Source organism: Tauraco erythrolophus, unplaced genomic scaffold, assembly GCF_009769465.1.
Source record: "Tauraco erythrolophus isolate bTauEry1 unplaced genomic scaffold, bTauEry1.pri scaffold_60_arrow_ctg1, whole genome shotgun sequence".
NCBI classification, from domain to species: Eukaryota; Metazoa; Chordata; class Aves; order Musophagiformes; family Musophagidae; genus Tauraco; species Tauraco erythrolophus.
This window is the reverse complement of record NW_028238628.1, coordinates 146,259-168,037: the sequence shown is the minus strand read 5'-3', so window position 1 is coordinate 168,037 and position 21,779 is coordinate 146,259. Positions and strand designations below refer to the sequence as shown.

At 55.9% G+C, this 21,779-nt stretch overlaps 1 protein-coding gene across 1 annotated transcript in view; it reads left to right on the top strand.

Moving 5' to 3' along the window:
- LOC104379355 (cyclic AMP-dependent transcription factor ATF-7) overlaps positions 1 to 21,257 on the top strand; it is a 68,826-nt gene extending 47,569 nt beyond the window's left edge. Inside the window, exons 3-12 of the mRNA XM_086630911.1 lie at positions 2,795 to 2,891; positions 6,406 to 6,524; positions 9,210 to 9,344; positions 9,891 to 10,048; positions 12,299 to 12,398; positions 13,507 to 13,620; positions 14,998 to 15,144; positions 16,296 to 16,493; positions 17,693 to 17,801; positions 21,040 to 21,257. Of these exons, the coding sequence (XP_086487037.1) occupies positions 2,795 to 2,891; positions 6,406 to 6,524; positions 9,210 to 9,344; positions 9,891 to 10,048; positions 12,299 to 12,398; positions 13,507 to 13,620; positions 14,998 to 15,144; positions 16,296 to 16,493; positions 17,693 to 17,801; positions 21,040 to 21,257 (1,395 nt within the window). The remainder of the gene's footprint in view (positions 1 to 2,794; positions 2,892 to 6,405; positions 6,525 to 9,209; positions 9,345 to 9,890; positions 10,049 to 12,298; positions 12,399 to 13,506; positions 13,621 to 14,997; positions 15,145 to 16,295; positions 16,494 to 17,692; positions 17,802 to 21,039) is intronic.
- Positions 21,258 to 21,779: the final 522 nt, after the last annotated feature.

The window sequence follows — 21,779 nt, the reverse complement described above, 5'->3', positions numbered from 1 at the left end:
GAGCTGATGGGGAGAGAAATGTGACCCCGTTCCCTACCTCGTCCTCTTGCTGCTTCCCTCATTGACCTAAAACCTTTCCCCGGCACAAAACCGAGTCAGAGAATTGGGAATTTTCTTCCTTTTCCTTTTTTTTTTGCCCCCTCCTGCCTCTGTGTGTTCAGCAGCGGCCGCCTGACTGCTAAATATTCATCCGGAGCCGCCCGCTCCTCTGTCCTCACAAAAAAACGGATTTATTTTTCTCCACTTTCCATCACCCACCTATTTCCCCCGGCTACCGCCGCCGCGCCGCGCCGGTTTGGGGCCAGAAACGTGCCGAGGTGCCGGTGCCCACCCTTTCTCCCCAGTATCCCCCCACCTTTCTGCCGGTGCTCTATGGTGCGCCGCGAAACGCCGCCGGGAATTTTGTCGGAAAACGGCGGCGGTTCGCTGCCTTCTCCTTTGTTCGGGGCCGTTTTGGCGTCGCCGAGATTCCCAACGCCGTTTGGTGGGGCTGAGGGATTTCGGAAGCTGCGGGGGGGGAAATAAAACCTGGGAACATGCAAATCTTTAGCAAAATCTTGGAGAAATTTTAGTGAAGGTTTAGTTACGGACCACATCCCGCGGCGGTTGGGAAAACCGGAGCACGTGCGGCCGGAGTTACGGTGGAAGGCAAAAACCTCTTTGGTTTTCTCCCTCCAAATGTGTTCAGACCCACCAGCTTTTAATTTCTTTTTTTTTAATTTCTTTTTTTAAATTTCTTTTTTTTAATTTCTTAATTTCTTTTTTAATTTCTTTTTCTAATTTCTTTTTTAATGTCTTTTGTTTTAATTTCTTTTTTTAATTTCTTTTTTTAATTTCTTTTTTTTTTTTTTTAATTTCTTTTTTTTTTTTTAATTTCTCTTTTTAAAATTTCTTTTCATTTGAGTCACCAGCAAAAAACACCCTGCGATAGAACGCAGTCAAAGAACGCTTTGCATAATACACTGCGTATTGCTCCGAAGGGGAAGATGGATGGGATGTGTGCGGATGCTCCCGGCGTCTCATCCCCCCCCGGATGCCTCTGCTGTCGTGTCCCCCCCCCATCGCCGCACGGGCGCAGCTTTGGTCGTTTTTTACAAAAAAATAGAGTCGGAACTAAGTGTCGGGAAGAGCGAGCGAAGCCGGAGGGTCACGTTTGAGCTAATTCCCGGGAACAGGTGGCGTTGGGTTGGCTTGTTTGCGGGTTTTAAGGAGCGAGGGAAAAAGGGAAGGGGGAAAAGGGCCCAAACTCTCGGCTGCGACGCAGCGGCGCGGCTCCTGGCTGCGGAAAAATCCTGCGGAGCGGCCAGCGGTGCCCTCGGTGCCCGCTTTGTCGCAGTCTATTAGGAGAGGCCAATCCATCCTCGGGGCTTTATGGTTGTTTGCTTTAACCCCATCCCTGCCTCTTCTTCCTCTTCTTCCTCCCCCCCTCCGGAGCTTTGCTCCGTCTCAGGGTTGGGGTTGCAGCTCCGCGACGGGCGGCGCTGCCCTTTGTCCGGCTGTCGCGGTGGCCCCGTGCACCCAGTCCTGCCACCCTGCTGGTGGGGGGCACGTGAGCCCCCACCCACCCAGCGCATCCCCAAAGCCGTCACAGGTGGGATTTTATCCTGCAGTAGGAAGTCCGGAGGGCATCTTTATGGCACATGGGCCCCCCACCCACCCAACACATCCCCAAAGCCGTCACGGGTGGGTTTTTATCCTGCAGGTGGAATTCCAGGCGGCATCTTTGTGTGCCAGCCCCTCCACGCAGCACATCCCTAAAGCCGTCACGGGTGGGATTTTATCCTGCAGTTCTCCCGCAGTTGGAATTCCAGACGGTGTCTTTATGGCACACGAGCTCCCTGCACCCATTGCATCCCTAAAGCTGTCACGGGTGGGTTTTTATCCAGCAGTTCTCCCACAGTTGGAATTCCAGATGACATCTTTATGTACCAGCCCTTCCACGCAGCACATCCATAAAGCCATCACGGGTGGGATTTTATCCTGCAGGTGGAATTCCAGACTATATGGCACATGAGCTCCCCCTCCAGCGCTTCCCTAAAGCCATCACGGATGGGATTTTATCCTGCAGGTGGAATTCTGGGTGGCATCTTTATGGCACACCAGCCCCCCACCTCCCCAACGCATCCCTAAAGCTGTCACGGGTGGGATTTTATCCTGCAGTTCTCCTGCAGGTGGAATTCCAGACAATATCTTTATGGCACACGAGCACCCCCCAACCCAACGCATCCCCTAAAGCCATCATGGATGGGATTTTATCCTGCAGTTCTCCTGCAGGTGGAATTCCAGACGGAGCCTTTATGGCACACGAAACACCTTTTCCCCACCCCGGTTCGGCAGTGGCCGTGCCACGGGCAGGGATGGTGGGCACCCGGCTCCGTAATCACCGGAGCGGGTGCCACCTCTGTCACCCACCATCCCAAAAAAGTTGCCTGACCCCTAACCCTAATAATTAGAGTTATTACTCTAATTCATCCCTCCATTACCCAGCGAGAAAGCGGCGGATTTACATTCCCCGGATCGGTCGCGTGGCCCTGCTGCTTCAAAAAAAAAAAAAAAAACTAATAAAAAAATAATTATTAAAACTATTTATTCCCAGCAGCCCCACGTAATGACTTTTTCATTCCGAGCAACGCGTCCACACGCCGCTTCTCGCCCAGTCTGCCCCGCTCTGGTTTCGCTTAACGCTCGGCGGCGGCCGCCTTCCAGCCGCTCCCCCCCTCCCCGCTGCGGGATGGATCCGTAAAAACCCAAAACGCACTTTTTATTCACCGTTTCCCAAATTGTTTCGTTTCAGAGGTTCACAAACGAGGACCACCTGGCGGTTCATAAACACAAGCATGAGATGACATTGAAATTCGGCCCCGCTCGAACCGACTCCGTCATCATCGCAGGTATGCGGCGTGCAGCCCCGGCCAGCTCGGAAAATGCTTCCCATTAATCCAGCGTGACTGCAAGATTAATACTGGGGACCAGATGCACTGAAAAACGTCTCTACCTCCCATAAAAACCTCTTGTGATCTGCATTTAATCAGGAGGAAAGGAAAGCCAGAGGCTTCCAAGTTTCTTTTTTTTTATTTTTTTCCCTTTTTTTATGGTAGTATCAGGTTTTGTGGGTTGGTGGTTGTGGGTTTTTTTTTTTTTTTATTATTATTTTTTAGCTCTCACCCTTTTTATTAAGACTTGGGAGATTTATGGACAAAAGGTCTTTCACGTTTCTGCCTGTGATTTGAGGATGAGGAACAAACTGGGACAAAGGCAGCTTCCTCTCCTCAGCCCAGGTGTCGATTTTCCTGAGCTTTTAGGTTTGCAGTTAATAAATTAAAACGCCGCCGAGCGCGCCGGCTACTGCCGAGAGCGCGTTCGCGGAGCCCGGGCTGCTCCGGCAGCGCACGGTCAATGCAGCCTTTATAAGATTGGGGGGGAAAAAAAACGGGAAAAACAACCCCAAAACCCCCACGTGTATCGTTATCTGGCAGCAGATCGTTGTCCTGCCTTGTCAGTCCCCTTTCCGTCGGGATTCTGGAAAGGGCGTGAGGTTTGTGTTACCCTCTGGATGGAAAGGCTGTTGCTGGGAACAGGAAGAGAGGAGGAAACGCTTTCTGAAGCCCTCAGAGTTCAGAGGGGAAACAAAATGTCTGCTGCGAGGGCCTGGCACCCTTTTCCCACCTTCCCCAGTGTCATCTCCCTTTTCCCAGCGTCCTCTCCCTTTTCCCAGTGTCATCTCCCTTTTCCCACCTTCATCTCCCTTTTCCCAGTGTCATCTCCCTTTTCCCACCTTCATCTCCCTTTTCCCAGTGTCATCTCCCTTTTCCCAGCATCATCTCGCTTTTCCCAGCATCACCTCCCTTTTTCCACTTTCATCTCCCTTTTCCCACCTTCATCTCCCTTTTCCCACCTTCATCTCCCTTTTCCCAGCATCATCTCGCTTTTCCCAGCATCACCTCCCTTTTTCCACCTTCATCTCCCTTTTCCCACCTTCATCTCCCTTTTCCCAGCATCATCTCCCTTTTCCCAGTGTCATCTCCCTTTCCCCAGCTTCATCTCCCTTTCCCAGCATCATCTCCCTTTTCCCGGCTTCATCTCCAGCCCGAATTCAGGGCTGCAGTCGGCGACGGCGATTCCGTTGGTTCCCGAAAGCCTCGGAGTTCCTCGTCGCCGGGGGTGGGATCGTAAACTCGCGCAGCCTTCGCCGGGAGGGCGGAAAGCTTCTCCCAGGGGCGGCTTCGCGGAGACAAAACGGGCTCCCGGAGGGAGAATGAATTTCCGATGAGATCAGGCTAATGGGAGTTGCTGGCGGAGGATTTGGGGCAGGGGCTGGAAGAAACCTCCGACTCCTAAAGGTGGTTTTCCCTTCGGTTTTCCCCCTTTTCTAAAGCGAGGGCACAGCGGGAGGGTTCGATTTCGCTTGATGAAGCCGGGCTGTGAATTGGCCCAGCGGTGACGGGGGAGCGGAAACGGGATGCGGTCCCGTCTCCGGCCGAATCCCACCTGCTCTAACAGGGATGCAGCATTCCCAGTCCTCATCTTTGCGGCTCCCGCAGCCCTACGCTCCTCCCGCACGCAAACTCTTACGGGGAAAACTGGGGGTGGGATAAAACCCTTCGGTTTTAGGCCGAGGAAGAGCAGCGCAGGCGGGTCGAGCCCCCCTCTCCCGGCTCCTCTGGGCTGATGCCCGGTGGATTGCTCCGGTGTAAAACCACAAAACCTGGAAAAACAAAACCCCGGATGCGTTTAGCCGTGGTCAGCACAAGACCGACCTATTTAACGCCGAGACGGAGCTGCCGGGGGTTTACGGGGGCTATAAAGGATGTCGGCGTTGCCATCGGGACCGTTATTCCCTTATTCCCACACTTTCCTAACGCCCTTCCATCTGGATTTTTTTTAAGCCACGATTTTGTCTCTGGGTTCTCTTCTTCTCTCCCTCCCTCGTTGCTTTGTGCCGAGGCCGGGGCAGCTCCCCGTGCCGTGCCGAGCAGGCGGATTCGGCGTACGGCTCCTGCCGTAGCGCCGCGGTTAAGCTAAAGAGCCGTAAAGGATTGATCTGCCGGTTAGAGCCGGCGGCGGAGAGACCTATTGAAATGGGAACTGGGGGAGGAAAAGCTGCCGTGATTCCCGGAGTATGAATTCGGGAAGGGTAGGATGAGGGAGGTTATACCACTGGGCTTTTGGGAAAACTTCTGCTGGAGGTTTAGGCCCCGGCCGGCGACTCGGAAGGACGTTACTAAATGGGGAACGGTGGGAAAAGAGCCCCAGTTAAAGCACTGGAAAAACAACCTCCTGCTGAGATGGTCAGTGGGAGAAAGTCTCTTGGTTTAACGAGGAGGGGGAGCCGAGGTGTGCTCGGAGGGCGCCTTTGCTTTGTTAACAAAACCAGTAAGTAGGGTTCAAAGTCGGACTGGAAATTAAATTCTGCGACAACGAGGTGAACCAGTCGCCGGAGTCGCTCCCCGAAAGCTGCGGGAGCCCGGTTGGCAGAGGGGATGCTTTCCATAGATCTCTCAGCTCTACGGAACGGGCAGTGCCCGTGCCAAAGAGCCACCATTTTATGCAGGAGGTCAGGCGAAACCACCCCAGGGATCCCCTCTGCCCTTAAAAACCTGGATAGTTTTCTGCCAGATGGATTCTTTCGGTGTAACGCGCTCGTGCCGCGCTCCCGCTAGTGCCTGGACTCCTGACCCAACGTCCCGCAGAAAAACGAGGCTCGCTGGGAGCGGGGAGATGGCTTCCTGCTGTACAGCCGGGGTGGTGGCCAGAGAGATCATGACTCCGTGTGTTAATACGGTGGAAAACGGGTCCCGCAGGGATTGCTTTGGACAGCGGTGGGAATTATTAGCACTCCCACGTAGCCGTCTGCCCTAGGATGCGCGTTCGTGCACGGAGCCGGCGCAGGGACACGGCTGCCCGGCTTTATTCCGCATCAGCCGTGGAGCTGCTCCCATCAGCTGTTTCCCCCTCTCATCACTCCCTGTTTTTAGCATCTGCTGTTTCAGGGAGATCAAATCCCGCTATTTTCCTTCCTTTTCGGCAGCAATCCAGCTGAGGACGGGCAAAACCCGGGGTGGGAGGGATGGGACGCGACCCACAGGCAGGAATTCCGCAGAAATCTCGGCACACCTCTCGGTTATGTCTTCACACAGCGTTTGCCAGAGAAACACAACGAACAAGGAATTGTTTTCCCCTTCCTTGAGTTAAAATCATGGAACGGGTTGGGTTGGGAGGGACCTTAATCGGTCAGAATTGCCACTTGCTTTGCAAACACAACACTCACCTTAGTGGAAAAGCATCCAGGTTTCCAAAAAAACCCAGAGACCACGTTTGCTGCGGGTCCCCCAGCGAGGACCAAAGTGGTTCCAACGAATTTTCCGCCCGCTTTCTGACCGGTGTTTGGTCTTACAACCCAAACAGACCAGACTCCGACCCCGACCCGCTTCTTGAAGAACTGCGAGGAAGTGGGACTCTTCAACGAGCTGGCCAGCTCCTTCGAGCACGAGTTCAAGAAAGCCGCCGAGGATGAGGAGAAAAAGGCAAGAGGCGAAGGCCACCGTTGGCGGAAAACGGAGCCGCGGGCGTATTTTGGGGGCTGGAGGGGGAACGGTGGGGGTGTGATGGCGAGTGTGGGTTTGTCGGGTCACGGAGGGTGGGCTGGGATTCAACGTGCTGGTTTGCACGGGATTTTGTTGGTTTAACTGGGGTGACTTTGGCTTGCTCTCCTGCAATCCGAGGCCTGGTGAGAACGGATTTTAATGGTTTATTATTCCTTTGGCTTTGCACTTCAAAAAAAAAAAAAGAAGGCGGTACCCCCAAATACCTCGCCTCTTGGGAAGGAGATGCAGGAAAAGAGCAGGACTCTGGTTAAGCGCTCAGGATCCCGGAAAAAATTCCCTCGGAGCCTCCCTGGGGATCAAGATCCTTAACGATGATGCCGTTAAGGTGCCATCGGGCAGGGAAGGGGCCGAGCTCAGCCCTGTGCCGTTGGCATTTGGACGGGTGGCACGATACGTGGAAATGGAGAGGGACTCCGTGGAGGGAATGAGGCTTTTCCGAACAAAGAGCTCCCTCCGTGTGCGAGCGCTATCGATTCACGCTGCCCCTGCCAACCTCGGGGCTGAAGGACAACGGGATCTCGTCAAGATAGCAGCTAATTAAGGACATTTTCCTCCGCCCTCCCTCCCTCTCTCCCCCCCAACTCCCCTTTCCAGAATCCGAGGAGCAGCAGATGCGTACTGGGCTCTTAGACTGGCACATACATTTACTAAATTGATATATGTACGTACATACGCTCGCAGTCAGCGGCGCTGCTCGGAAATAAACTGCGGGAGCGCGGCCGCGTAAATCTTTCCCGAGATGGGGAACGGAGGAATTCGGAATTAAAACTGAAAACTGTCTCTCACCCCCCTCTCCTAATAACAAGGCTCTTTAAAGCATAAATTGATCTCTCTCATTGGTATGCTGCGGGGCCTCGGCGAGGCTGCGGGGCGTTTTATGCTCTTGAATTCCCTCCCTGCCTTTTGTTCTCCGGAGCCCGGAGCGCTGGGAGAAGGTAGCTTGGCATTTGTGGTTTTCCCAAATAAACGGTGGAGCGGCCCACAGTCTAGCCAGTCGGTTTATATGTGAGACCACCCATCTCCTGGGCTGTGCTACCTACTAACTGCAGCTCACATCCTCGGGCTGTTGGATGTTTTTTAGATATTTTCCTGGTTCGTTGGGGTTTTTTGTTGGGTTTTTATCACTTTAGCATGACTGCAGTCTAAATATTTCCGCCGGCGGCCAGGCGAACGCGGCGGCGGGAAGCTTGGGGTGGTTTGGGGCGTTAAGGAAAGCATTATCCTCCCTCCCCTGCTAGAAAAATCCCCGCGGAGGTGAGATCCCCCCGGGCTCGGATGCCGCGTCGCTCGCCGAACCCACCCAGCGCTGCCCGCCGCGTCTCCGAGCCGCTTCCAACACTTGGTTGTGTTCTGCCCTCCGCTTCCAAGGGTGGTCTCGACACCACCAGCGTCTTAATTAAAACCATAGACGCAGCGGGGGGGTTCCCTGGAGGCCCTTTAAGTGGTTTGAAACTTTCCTGCATGTTAATCCCTTCTCCTTTGTCGATTCCCAGCGCATCGTCTCTGCATAAGAGGGCAGGTAAATGGTTACTGCGCCTGCCGCAAGCGTGTAAATCAGTGCCGGAGCCGCATCCCACTCGAGAGCAGCCGGAGCGTCTCGGAGATGCCCGGATTTACCCTCTTGCCGCAATTTTTCCCTCCCTTGAGGAGGGCTCGAAAATGCGGCAAAGGGGGGGGAGGTTTCGGTCGGACGCGAGGACGAGCCGTCGGCGCTCGGGCGAGGGAAGGACCGCGTCGGGATTGATTGCGGAGGGAGGGGAGAGCAGGTCGGACAAACGGCCATCAGGACTGATTTAAGGAGAGTTTCTCCTGCCCCAGACGCAGGGAGGGACTGGGTGATTTGCGAGGTCCGGTGGAACCCCATGGAATGCAGCATCCTGCAGTCGGAGGCTCGCTCCGTCGCGTGCTCCTCCGCTGCTCCCGTCTTCTCCCACGTCTCCTCTTTCTCCGGGTCTGGGACCATTCGGTTTAGTCCCCCTCCCTTCTTGTCACCCTGCCCCTTTTCTCCCCCCCGTCCCCAGCAAGTCATGAACTGGTTAAACTGGGGCACGTGGCACCGCTGGAACCCGGGGTGGTGGCAGGTTGCCAGGTTCAGGCATATGGTTGGGTTTTATTTTAATGGGGCGCTCATAGATATTTAATAACTTGCATGGCTCTTTGTTTGCTTTTGATAATCGGGTAATAAAATAATTCAGGCTGATTTATACAATGCTTTACAGCTCTTCCGTGAGTGAAAGTGCCTTCTGGAATTCGCAGGCGTTTGGCTTTGTTACCTGTTCTCCTTAGCAGAGCCCTTTTGTGCAAAAAAAAACACCACCAAAAACCAGCAAACCCTTGGAAAGAATTGTGTGTGTGTTGCTGAGAAACCACAAAATGGTGCCATCTGGGGCAGAGACCGTCTTTCCAAGGCCTCCGTCTCCGTTTGGACGGGGCCGGCGCGGCACCGCTCTCCGCCTCGGGCTCCCAGATGCTACTTCAGTACAAATAAATAATAATAATTTGGCAAGAGCTCAGAGCTGGAGCTCTTCCTCTGGGAGCAGCCGAACAGTTTCACAAACAATATGAGCTAATTGTCCTTTCAATCCGTGGCCGGTTTTCCCGTAGAGCGCCGGAGCCCTGGACATGTCTCTGCCCTCCACCCCAGACATCAAGATAAAGGAGGAAGAGCCGGTGGAGGTGGATTCTTCGCCGCCAGACAGCCCTGCCTCCAACCCGCGGTCGCCGCAGAAGAAGGAGAAGGTGGGTCTTGGTGTCCTTCTCCGGATGAGGACGAGCTTTTTTTCTCCACTTGAGTGCCAAGGCCTGGCTTGGGCGCGTGAGATTCCCTTCGTTTTCGAAAGAAAGGGAAAAGCTCGTTGGCTAAAAGCTGCCCTCGAGTCTCCGTGTGGATTTGGCCGCTGCGGAAAGCCTTGTCCTTCACCCTGGGAAGGTGTTCCTGGCAGAGGGAAAGTGCCCAACACGTGAATGTGTCTTCTCCCAGTGTCCTGGGGGACGGCCCAGGCCAGGTGACACAATCGCCACCTAAATAACTTCCCAGAGACAGTAGCCGGGGCCGGAGCGGTGATTCGGAGAGCGAGGGGTTGTTTCCCAGTGACTGCTGGAAGCAGCAGGAATCCGAATTCCTGACATCACATCAGGGTGGGTCGCTCCCCTCCGCGCCTCGGCTTCGAGGGTGCAAAAATTTCCACTCAATTGTTGTTAAACCATCAGAAGGAAGAGGCAGCCAGGTGATTATTAAGCTAATAAGTAATGACCTGTCTCCTTTTCTCCATCCATCCTCTCCAGGAGATCACCTCCAAGCCCGTGATCATTTCTACGCCCACTCCAACCATCGTGCGTCCGGGCTCGCTGCCGCTACACCTGGGTTACGACCCGCTCCACCCTACGCTGCCGTCCCCAACCTCTGTCATCACCCAGGCTCCCCCTTCCAACAGACAGCTGGGGTGAGTACGGAGCAGGGAGGTTTTCCTCCCGTCCCGTCAGGCTTTCCTGGGCACTAATTAGGTACCTCCGTAAGATCCTTGATTATCGGAACGACCGAGGTGCCGCGATTCCCGCTGCGGCTGCTTGGGCATAAGGGCCTCGTTGCGGCACCGTCTACAAACCCGGAATGGGGTGTAAGTGCGGAGAGCAGGAACTAATTGTCGTGGTGGAACGAAACGAGGCAAAACTCACCGCGGGGAGGAATTAAACCCAGTCCCCCAGCGCGCTGACGTGGCGCCGCTGCCTGCGATGGGAGCGTGGGCCCAACTGGGGACTCCCCAGTTGCTTTTTGCAGCCCGGTGCAGCGGAGAGAGCTCAGCTAAACCGGCGGTAGGAAATCGTCTGCGTCTTTAATGGCTTTGGGATTTTCCCAGACAGCTGTTGCCTCTGAAGTGTAACCTCTTCGGCAACCTGCTGGCCTCCTCCACCGCCGGCTTCTGCCTCGGGAGCCGTTTGTTTCGGCACATCTAACGACCTGCTCCTTTTTGCCCCTTTAACAATCTGGATCGGAGGCTCCAGAGCGCTCGCCGCGCTGGTTATGAGCCTGCCGCACCGCCGGCTCGCTCCGGCCCCGCACATAAAAGGAAGGAGCCTGAAGGATGCAGGAAACACATTACAATGAGCCCTCAGGAGACGTATATTTACCCCACTTCTATTCTTTGGTGTCAGGATGCTGCTTTTTTCTTGCCTTTTTCTAATTCCCCTTGTTTGAGGCTGGCTCCTTACATTAACCAAGACATTTTTTCTGGCTGTCGGTTCGTATTTTTGCGTGTGTTTCTGCTTTGACCCTCTGGCACCATCAATCCAGGCTTCCTGACGGGAAGTTTTCAATCCTGTCTCGAGGTATTAAGGGGTTAAGTGATTGTCCTGCGGTGTCGAAAGGGCATTGTATTCCTTCCGTAACCCCGGCACAGGCACTGGACTCCAGGGGCTTTTTGGAACCGAGTCCTCATGCGCTTGGAGACATGAAAAAATCAGAACTGGAGTGAGCTGGACTTTAATGGGATTTTCTGTGGCTGTTGCAGCCCCCGGGGGTCGATCCCTCCTCGGGCGGGCGGCAGCTTTAACGAGGGTCCCTGCGTTAGGGCCGCTGCGGACGGGACGCGGTGGGGCCGTCAGCGTGACGGAGATGGAGCGGAGGCTGTGACCTCCCTGGAACTCGCCTCGGTAGGGCTGGGATTTTCAAAGCAGCCTGGAGGATTTGGGACGCCCAATAGAAATGAATGAGAGTCGAGCCTTCACGTTCCCAAGGCAGCCTTAAAAATTCCAGCCTGAGTTATTGGCACGATGAACTCCCCCCTCCTCTGACCCCCAGCCCCGGCTGCTCCCCACCCTGCCGTTACTCCGTGCCAGCGCCGCTTCCTCCGAGCATCCCAGGCAGCCCGGCCTCGTCCATCCCCTTCCCTGGGCTCCGCAGAGGAGGCAGCAGCAATTTTATTTCCTTCTCCTTCCCCCAAGCTCCCAGCAGCTCTTCTCTTCCCTTCCTGGCTCATCTCTGCCTCCGTCCGGCTCCGTGCTGCGCTGTCGTCAGCTGAGGAGGAGCAGGAGAGGCCGTTTCCGTGCTCTCCTCATCGGTCGGAGCAGATCAGCTCCAGTTTTTCCTCCGCTCTCCTAGAAAGGTTGAGTCCAGAGGGTCAGAGCCGGAGCACGGTGAGCTTTGGGACAGGCAGGGGTGTGTTCCCACAGAAAACGTCGCTAAGGAACGCTGAATCCTTGCAAACCCTCTCGTGGGAGCTCAGCAGATGCCGCTCACGGGCCGAGAAGCTACTGGTTGGCAGGAGCAGCTGCCCGGATGCCCCATCTGCCCCGTCAGCCGGGGAGGGCACTTTTAACCTCCCTGGGGGGAATGGCAGCACCCCCTGGATTTGCTTTTCTGCCTGTTCCGGTGGGCGTCGTGTCCCGGGGCTTTGGCAGCCGTGGCGTTTCGGCTTGGACCGCGTACGCCCCGGAGTTACCCAGGGCACGTGGTAACGCCGGCCCGGAGCGAGGAACGGCCGCCGGGATCACCACGGCGTGACGCTGGCACGTGCCGGCCGCCGCGCGGTGGGCACGCGGGACGCCGAGTTACCGGAACGCCGTTCGGAAAGCGGCAAACCAGCCCTAGTTCGCTCACCGGAATTCGTTCACGCGTCTGCCCTCGAGCTCACGGGGCCGCCGGGATGGCGTAAACTGGGAATGATCCATGAGAACTGGAATTGTTGTTTCTCCAGGTCTCCCACCGGTTCCCTTCCGCTCGTGGTGCAGCTCGCAAACGGCCAGACCATGCCCGTCCTCCCAGGCCCTCCCGTACAGATGCCTTCTGTCATCTCGGTGAGAGAAACTTCCGACGCGGCTCTGCGCGGGGGACAGGGTTTGGATTTTTATCCCTGCCAAATAAATGCAGACACTTCCATTTTGTAAAAATGGAAATATATCTCCCCCTCCGTGCGAGATAAGACTGGGAGAGGAGGAGGAGGGGGGGGGTGCAGCTCTGGCAAGGCAGCAGTAACATGTCGATCACACTAGAGGGCAATAATTCTGGAAAAAAACAAAGCCTTGCCTGGACAGATGGCTCATGCCATTGATCCAGGGCTGGGAACTGCAGGATCCCTGATTAGCTGCTTCCATTTGGAACAGCGTGCCTCCATTGAAACCGTTCGAGCTTGCAGAGAACATGTTGGTCCTTGCAGGCCAGGAAAGCCACCCTCACCTCGCCAGCGTTCCAAAATTGCTCTTGCAACATCCAGCCTTGCGGGCTGGGCTTTTTGCACGCAGAGAATTTTCCGTGGTGCAGAACTCAGGAGCACGTTTGCCTGGCGGGTGGCTCCTACGTCTTCCGAGCGCTTCCGCTCCCGACCGAGCAGCCCGTGGGAATCTCCTCTGTCCCGCTGGGCACGTCTTTTGGGTTTTGAGTTGAGTAAGGGCCAAAACCTTCTGCCTCAGGTAACAGGGACGTTGATGTCAAAGCAGGCAGAGGCGCACGTGGCTCGGCAGAGCTGGTGGGCACGGAAACATCTTTGCACCATCCCAAATCCTGCTTTTTTCCCCTCTTTGGCGAGGGAGAAGGCTCTCCGTGTTTGGGAGGGGGTGCTGTGATTACCCATGGTGTTGTGGCAGCTTCTTGATAGAGCTGGGCAGAGACCCAGAGTGGGTCTTGTACCTTCCCTCCTCCATCCACCCCTCCTGTACTGGGGGGGAAAAGCCCTCTGGGAGGGAAGGGAAGGAGGGAGGCTCTGGGGCTGCCCTCCTCCCTGTCCTCAGCGCTAAGCTGGTGTGGCCGGGTGATCCCGAAACGGCCACCACAGGAGTGTGACAGCTGGTGTAACGGATGGCAGTGGTGAAACACCGAGCGTTTGTCAAGGTTTATTTTGGGGAATTACGACGGAGCCGCTTCGCGGAGCGCGCTCACGAAACCCACGTCTTGCTTCCTCCCCGATAGCTGGCTCGGCCGATGTCCATGGTGCCGAACATTCCCGGTATTCCTGGGCCGCCCATCAACAGCAGCGGGTCCATTTCACCGTCAGGACTTCCAGTGCACTCAGAAGCCAAAATGGTAAGTGTCCAAATACACGCTGGGACTGGTGGCACGTCCGCAGCGTTGCCCCTGAGTCTCCGTTAGCTCCTCCAGAGGAGGAGGAGGCTTTTTCCCTGCAGCCTTCGCGCAGAGCCGCTGCTTCTCCGCAATCCTGCGCCGCCGCCGGAGCGCTTCCCCGTGCCGAGAGCAGGTGTTGCAAATGCCACCAGGAATATTAGACTAATCAGCGCTGCGGCGCTGGCAGGCGGAGCAGGCGCTCTGCTGTCGAGGCAAACCTCAGCCCCATCCTAAACGCGGCTGTTTGGTGAAGCTGGCGCTTCCAGTTCCAAGATGACAGATGGGCTGGAGGTGGGCTTGAGGAAGGCAGAGCCAAGAGAAGAGCTGCTGTGCCGTAATCCAAGGATCCTGCTAATGGCTGTCACGTAGACCTCTTTGAAAGTCTACAAAAGAATTTTCCTCTCCTGGCTCTTGGTGGCTCAGACCGGATGGGCGCAGGGAAGCGAACTGAAGTTTCCGAACAAAGAGCAGCGAAACTCCCCGGGGTTTGGCTGGGATGGGGTGGGGGCGTCGCAAACCCACCTCTTACAGCAAACCCACCTCTTACAGCGCTGCCCCTCACCGCTGCTGGGGTGTCGTGGCTGTTCCCGTCGCTCCCTGTTTAGGTGTCTGCAGGATTCATGGGCAGATCAGAGCTACGAGTGGGATGAGAGATCTTAAACTCTGTTGGAGGCGTGGAACACCCATAGAAGCATGGAATGGTTTGGGTTGGAAGGGACCTGGAAGGATCACCCAGTTGCAACCCCCCTGCCATGGGCAGGGACACCCTCCACCACACCAGGTTGCCCAAAGCCCCATCCAACCTGGCCCGGAACACTTCCAGGGATGGGGCAACCACAGCTTCTCTGGGCAACCTGGTCCAGTGCCTCACCACCCTCAATGTAAAAAATTTCTTCCTTAGATCCCATCATAATCTCCCCCCTTCCAGTTTAAAGCCATCCTGCCCCTCTGGCATGTGTCTGGCTGCCCGGAGAAGGAGCTCACAAGACATGGTCTTGATCACACCTCAGTCCTTCTCCAGCCCCCGGGCACTCAGGGGTGGCTGGAGCTCCGCAGCCCGTCCAGTCCGCGGTCCTTCCGCAGAGCCCACCAGCTGGGGAGCGGATCGGTGCCAGTGGCAGTAGGGGTTTTGGGATGCGGACACCTGCCTGCTTGGGTCTGGGGTTGGAAGCCGCTGTCTGTCTTTGGGGAGGCCAGATGGTGATGGCTTTCCGTTGGATTTGAACCAGCCGCCGTCCCCGGAGAGCCCGTTCCCCAGCGGCCTGGCTCCTCGGATGGTTAAAGCCTTAACAGCGTGGAGAAAGCTCCACTGACATCGTTTTTTTCCTCCTTTAACAGAGGCTGAAGGCCAGCCTGACGGCGTCTTCCTCGCTGAACGGCAGCAACTTGGTGGTGGGCTCAGCCAGCACGATGGTGACCGCCCGTCCGGAGCAGAGTCAGATCCTTGTCCAGCATCCTGACGCCCCTTCCCCAGCTCAGCCACAGGTCTGGAGGCATTGCACGTTTCTGGGCCTTGGGGGAAAGAGAAGGAAAACTTGTTTCCTGGCTCACAAAATGGGTTAAAAACCTTCTTTTTCCGGTGCCGCTGCAGCACTAACGCTCTCGGGCACCACCGGGCAGAAAACTTCAGCAACGCCTTAATTTGTTTGACGAGGTCTGGAATTTGGAAAGAATATTTTGCTCTTTTCTCCCTGCTCAATTACTGGGGTTAAACGCTCCCCTCTTAGGCAATCAGCTCCGCTGGCTCCTGCCAGCTCACCAAATGCCAACCTTCCAGCAGGATCGCCACCTGCTCCGGCAGTTCCGTGGGCTTCCAAAAGTTTAATATCCATATGCTGCCTGACAGCGAGTGCCGGAGTGTAACTGCACCCCCGGATTGTGGCCGTGCAGTTACGGACCCTTCGCCCTCGCTGCCTTTTCCTTTGTTCTCCCGAAATAAAACCGGGAAACGTGCGGCGCTACCAAATCGTTTCGCGCCGCGTTGCCTCCGAGAGCGCGTTTAGCTGAAGGTGTTCAGGGAAAATTGAACCTGAATTAATTTTGAAAGCAAATTACCCGCTCGGAACAAACGTAATTTGTTTGTGCTCCACGAGTGAGTTGCGGAACCCGAACGGAGACACGTGTCAGAGCGGGATCGAGCGCTCCCGGCCCCGTGCCTGGAAGTTTCCCTCCGTCAGCTGATCCGTGCTCGCCGGCCACGTGGGAATCTCCGACGTCACGGCAGCGTCAAGCTCGTTTTAAAGTCTCCTAAGTGAAATTCAAAGGAATTTAATTCCAACCTCTGCGTTGCCCTGTGGCCGTTCACCACGCTGGCTCCTCGGCGTGGAGGGGAGGAAACCTCGGCTGTCGGTTCCGTGCCGTTAGCCGACTGTAGGAGTTTGGGATGGAGCTAATTCCCTCGATGCTCACACCTTCCCCGGGGTCAGGATCTTGGAGAGGATCCACACCTTGAGCTCACGGGGCATTTCAGCTGAGAAATTGCTGTTGGAAACGCTGGTTCTAGCTGCTCCGCAAAAGCAATTCCCTTTTTGCCGCAGCGGAGAGCTGGCATCTCCTCTGCCAGAGCGCGGTTCCTGGCGCGTCCGCCCGCCCCGCCGCTTCTTCTCAGTGTCTCTCTTCACCTGCCCCATCTCCAGGTCTCCCCTGCCCAGCCCACCCCCAGCACCGGCGGGCGACGGAGACGTACGGTTGACGAAGACCCGGACGAGCGTCGGCAGCGCTTCCTGGAGCGGAACCGGGCTGCGGCGTCCCGCTGCCGGCAGAAGCGCAAACTCTGGGTGTCTTCTTTGGAGAAGAAAGCCGAGGAGCTCACCACCCAGAACATCCAGCTGAGCGTGAGTATGTAACCGTGGAGGCGCTCCGGAGGGAACGTCTTCCCTGTGCCGCAGAGCCACCGTTGCATTCGGATGCTGCTCTCTGGAGCAGGATTTCTGCCTCCATGCTTGGATTTCGCTCCCCGCTTTCCGTCTTGTTGCAATGCTTTGAGCAAACCGTGAGAGAAGAGCACTGCAGTGCTCTTGGTTCTCTCCTTGTCCCCCTCGAAAGGGCTTTGTCCCTCCAGGAGCAACGCCGGCCTCGGGAGCAGGGAATGCAAAGGCCCTGGGAAGCGGCTTTTTTTGCAGAGTTCGGGAGGGAGAGCCCTTGGGTGGCACGGGGGCAGCACAAGCAGCCCGGCTTCCCTTCCCGGCGTGGTGGAGCTGGCACAGGGGTGAGCAGGAAGCTCATACTGATTTTTCCGGAGAACTGGGCTTCCCTGGCTCACCAGCAGTGCCCTCCGTGTGCCTCGCAGGAGGGCAGCATGTCCAAAAATCCAGACTCCGCTCCCGTTGCCGGTAGCGTCCCGGGAAGGAGGATTGAAGGGGCTGCAGGGACCCAGCTCAGGTCCGTGCTGGGCTTTTGCTGTCGCTGCTGGCTAACGACTCGTGCGGTGGGATTTCTTCAGTAGCCCTGATCGTAGTATTTTCATTCTCTTCCCAAGATGCTTATGGAAACCCTTTCCTTGGATAATTTTGAAATACAATTGACAAGGTTTCGGCTGCTTTCTCCAAACATTTCAATAATACACGGCACAAAGTTTTCAGGGGAGTAGAGGTGGTTTGCAGGAGCAGCTCACAGAGGTACCGTGAGCTCCAGGATTAGGTGATCCTGATCCTCCTGGATTAATGTCCAGGATTAGGTGATCCTGATCCTCCTAGATTAATGTCCAGAATTAGGTGATCCTGATCCTCCTGGATTAACGTCCAGGATTAGGTGATCCTGATCCTCCTGGATTAATGTCCAGGATTAGGTGATTAACGTAACAAGAGGCTTTCCAGCAGCGGGGGCTGCTGGAGGGAAACCCAGTCCACACCTTCCACGCTAAATTCCCCAAATCCAGAAACATCCTTTGGTGTTCCCGGCCCAGAGGCGTCTCAAACGAGACAAGAAGTTTGTAAGTTTTCCGGGCGCGTGAATCGGCGTCGCGCCGCTGCCGGAGGCTGTGCCGCAGGGCGGGAGCGATGCAGACGCGCGTTCGTTTGTTCTTCCGTCGCAGAACGAGGTGACGCTGCTGAGGAACGAGGTGGCTCAGCTGAAGCAGCTCCTGCTGGCTCACAAGGACTGCCCCGTCACTGCACTACAGAAGAAAACCCAGGGCTATCTCGGTGAGTGAGGACTTCACTGCTCCATAATTATCCTCTGAGTAGGTCTGAGCTGCTGAAACCCCCGTAAGATGTAAAGCAAATCTTCATGGAATTGTGGAATGGGTTGGGTTGGAAGGGACCTCAAAGATCATCCAGTTCCAACCCCCCTGCCATGGACAGGGACACCCTCCACCACACCAGGTTGCCCAAAGCCTCATCCAACCTGGACTGGACGCCCCCAGGGATGGGGCAGCCACAGCTTCTCTGGGCAACCTGTGCCAGTGCCTCAGCACCCTCAGAGGGAAGAATTTCTCCCTTAGATCCCATTGAAATCTCCCCTCTCCCAGTTCAAAGCCATCACCCCGTGTCCTGTCACTCCATGCCCGTGTCCAAAGCCCCTCTCCAGCTTTCCTGTAGCCCCTTTAGGTACTGGGAGGTGCTGGAAGGTCTCCCCGGAGCCTTCTCTTCTCCAGGCTGAACAGCCCTGACTCTCCCAGCCTGTCTCTATACAGAGGTGCTCCAGCCCTCGGATCAGCTCCTTATATCCCATTGAAATCTCCCCTCTTTCAGTTTAAATCCATTGCCCCGTGTCCCATCACTCCATACCCTTGTAAAAAGTCCCTCTCCAGCTTTCCTGTAGGCCCCTTCATCCCAATCCCTGCTCCATCACCCACCAGCTACCACCTGGCAGGACAGCCCTTGACCCTGCGTATCCCGCTGCCCCAGGCTCCGCAGCCTCCGTGTTGAGGAGGGTCACCCAGGCCGGACCTGCGCGTTTCGGCACCGTAACCGGGTTTAGAAGCTCTTCCAACCGGGCAGCGAGCGGCCGCCATGGCGCGAAGATCCCGGAGATCCGTAGCTCCGCTCCTCCCTGGAGCGCAGGCAGCATGCCAGGCGCTCGATATTCTCTTGGAATTAAAAACTCTTGCTCCTCCGACAGCGAAGCCGGAGTCAGAAAAGGCCAGACTCTATAAATGACATCATGGGGCTCTATATCTCATTCTCTGCAATTCCCATCAAATTGGCTCAGCTTTCCAAGTAAGGCAGCCTCTTTTTTTCAGCTTTTCCTTTTTTTTTTATTTTTAAAGCTGCCTGTTTCATTATAACCAACCCGGGAGCTAAACATTACGTCTGGATTCTTATGTCATCTCCGCAATAATTCCACGCTGTGGTGTTCGGGCAAAGGGAGGACGCTGGAGTCCTCTAGCGTTGCCTGGATTAGCGGGATGAGAGGCAGGGAACGATGGAGACCAGGAAAAGACAGAGCAAAAAAACCCCAAAATCCAAAAATCCAGGTGCTGTCCTTTCCCTGCTTGCCTCCTGCTTCCCAGCTCCCAGCTCCCTGCACCGCCCCTCGCCCGCGCGGTGAGGCACAGACACCGGGTCTGGCACAACCAGTTTATTTTCCCTCGTTACGGGGACTCGGAACTGGAGAAATGGGGTCGTGAAATCCCTCCCCGTCCCCCGGCCCTCGCAGGCAGGTGTTGGCTCCGCGCGCAACGCCGAGCGGCGCCGGGGTTTTTCCCTGTTAACTTCCCAAGTTTACGGTTCCTGTTGGTACGCCTCGCAGCCTGCCTGCTCCAATGATAGGAATTCATCACCCATCCGAATAATAAAATGGAAATTCACACCTCCCTCCCCGTGCCCCCCCTCCCTTCCCCTCCTGCCTTTTTTATTACTGAGATTTGTGACTGAGCAGGTCCTTAAACAAAAATCCCCGGATTCCCTCGATGGAATCACAGCTGCCTCATGTACAGTTGGCTTGTTTTATTTGTAATACCTTGTAAATCTGCTTTTTGGGATGCCAAACTGGTATATGGCTCTGCTCCACCTTCCCTCTCGCCACCAAGGCAGTTTTCAAATCCGCTGGCCGCGTCCTTCGGAACGCTGCCGAAGGCCAAGCCGAGGTAAAGGCAAAACTCCTTTGGGAAAGGGCTACCATATTCGAGCCCCTGGTCGGAAACTCGAGCCCTAAAATACGTTGGTTGGTGCCCAGTAAGGTCGTAAACCTCCTCTCTGATTTTTTTTCCCCCAGTGTCATGGGAGGTTTACCCTCTTGACATGGAAGAAGTATCCCAGCTCGTGCCGTTATTTTGCTCTTTTCAAGGAAGGTGACCGCGTTCTTCCCCGTAATTCATCTACCCAAGTGCACGGGAGGGAATTTCCTCCTGACATCTGTGGATAACGAGTGGGTACCCCCAAAGAGAGGGGTCTGATTGCTCTCGCCTTGGCGTTTGATGGGTCACAAATTATCTTCTCTGCCTGGGCTCAAGCGGGCTGTTGCGGGGAGAGAATCCAAAATTTCGGCAGCCGCGCCGCTCCGAAAGGAGCGCGGGAGAAGGGCTCTGCCTTTGTTTGCCATAACCAGGGAAAGAAATCAAGTAAACCAACAGCTTGTCACGGGCTCTAATTGATTTTAATGTTCTGGAGGACGATAAAGAGCAAACCAGGTGATTTATAGAAAAAAATAGGGAAAAATGGGTTTCTCCTGCACCGCTTTCCTCTGTGCTCACCCAACAGATGGCGAAGGCTCCGCCGGAGCTGCTCGGGCTCGGGGATAAATGGCCTCGAACCAAGCGCCGCGCCAGGAAAGTTCGTTTGTTGTAACGAGGAGAGGGATTTATGATGATGAAGGTTCCGCCGGGTTCTGCCATCCCCGGTGCGAAGCCTCTGGGCTTTGTGCCTTCCCGGCGTGAATTCCGTAAGACTCGGGGGTGTTTCTCCAAGGGATGGGATCAGCTGGACCCGGTGGCTCGTTATGTCATACAGTCACAGAGTCACAGAACGGTTTGGGTTGGAAGGGACCTTCAGGATCATCCAGTTCCAACCCCCCTGCCATGGGCAGGGACACCCTCCACCACACCAGGTTGCCCAAAGCCCCATCCAGCCTGGCCTGGCACACTGCCAGGGATGGGGCAGCCACAGCTTCTCTGGGCAACCTAGAGAAGGTTAGATGTCCCGATCTAACGTTTTTTTTTCCAGTCCTCACTTGCTTTTGCCCAGCAGCTGCTTGGGGGGGGGTGGCCCAGCTTGGTGGGGAGGAGCTGAGATTCCTGCAGGGATCAGCCTCTCCTCTCCAGGCTGCTTTGGCTGGAAAAGTGAGCATTAAGGAAACCCCCGACTCATTCCCGCGCGCCCTCCGAGGCACCAGCATTCTCCCATCCCGCCGCCGACACCGGCAGCAACACGCACAGCCTCTCTCTAACCTTTATTCCCTTTTTTTTTTTGTTTTTTTTTTTTTCCACCTCCACTCAAGCAGAAAGCCCGAAGGAGAGCTCGGAGCCCACCGGCTCCCCGGCGCCCGTCATCCAGCACAGCTCCGTGACGGCTTCTCCCAACGGGCTCAGCGTGCGCTCGGCGGCGGAGGCGGTGGCCACGTCGGTGCTGACGCAGATGGCGACTCACAGGACAGAACTGAGCGTGCCGGTGGCCTCGCACGTCATCATGGCTCCACAGTCGCAGTCTGCGGGCAGATGATGTCACAGCTGATGTCACCGCCTGCGCGCGTGACGCGGGAGCCGCACCGCCAACTCCCGGACGGAGAGACTCACCGTCGACGACTCCCTGACCAGGGCGGGCCGATAAGGATTTTTATTTCTTTTCTTTGGTTTTTTTTTCTTTTTTTGGGGGGTTTTGCCTCTTTTTCAAGTGAGTACAACCGCAGAGCCCGTACGGATCCCGGCCCCCGGCAGGACGGCCGCGGATCGAGCGCTTCCCTCCATCCTTCGGTTGACGTTCCGTCAACGCGCGGAGGCATCCGATCGCGCGGAGCCTCACGGTGAAAAGCACCTTGAAAGTTTCACTTTCAAGTATCAATTAACACTAAACCTCCGCGCTCGGTGGATCCCCGCGGCGCTTTCACTCTTCCAGGTCCCTCCTTCATCCTTCTCCCTCCTCTTCCTCCGCTCTCAGCAAAGGAAAACACAGCTCTGGGGAGGCTGTGACATTTAGTCGTGCTGTCGATGTATTTTATTTTTAACAGCGTGCTGCTTCCAGGCA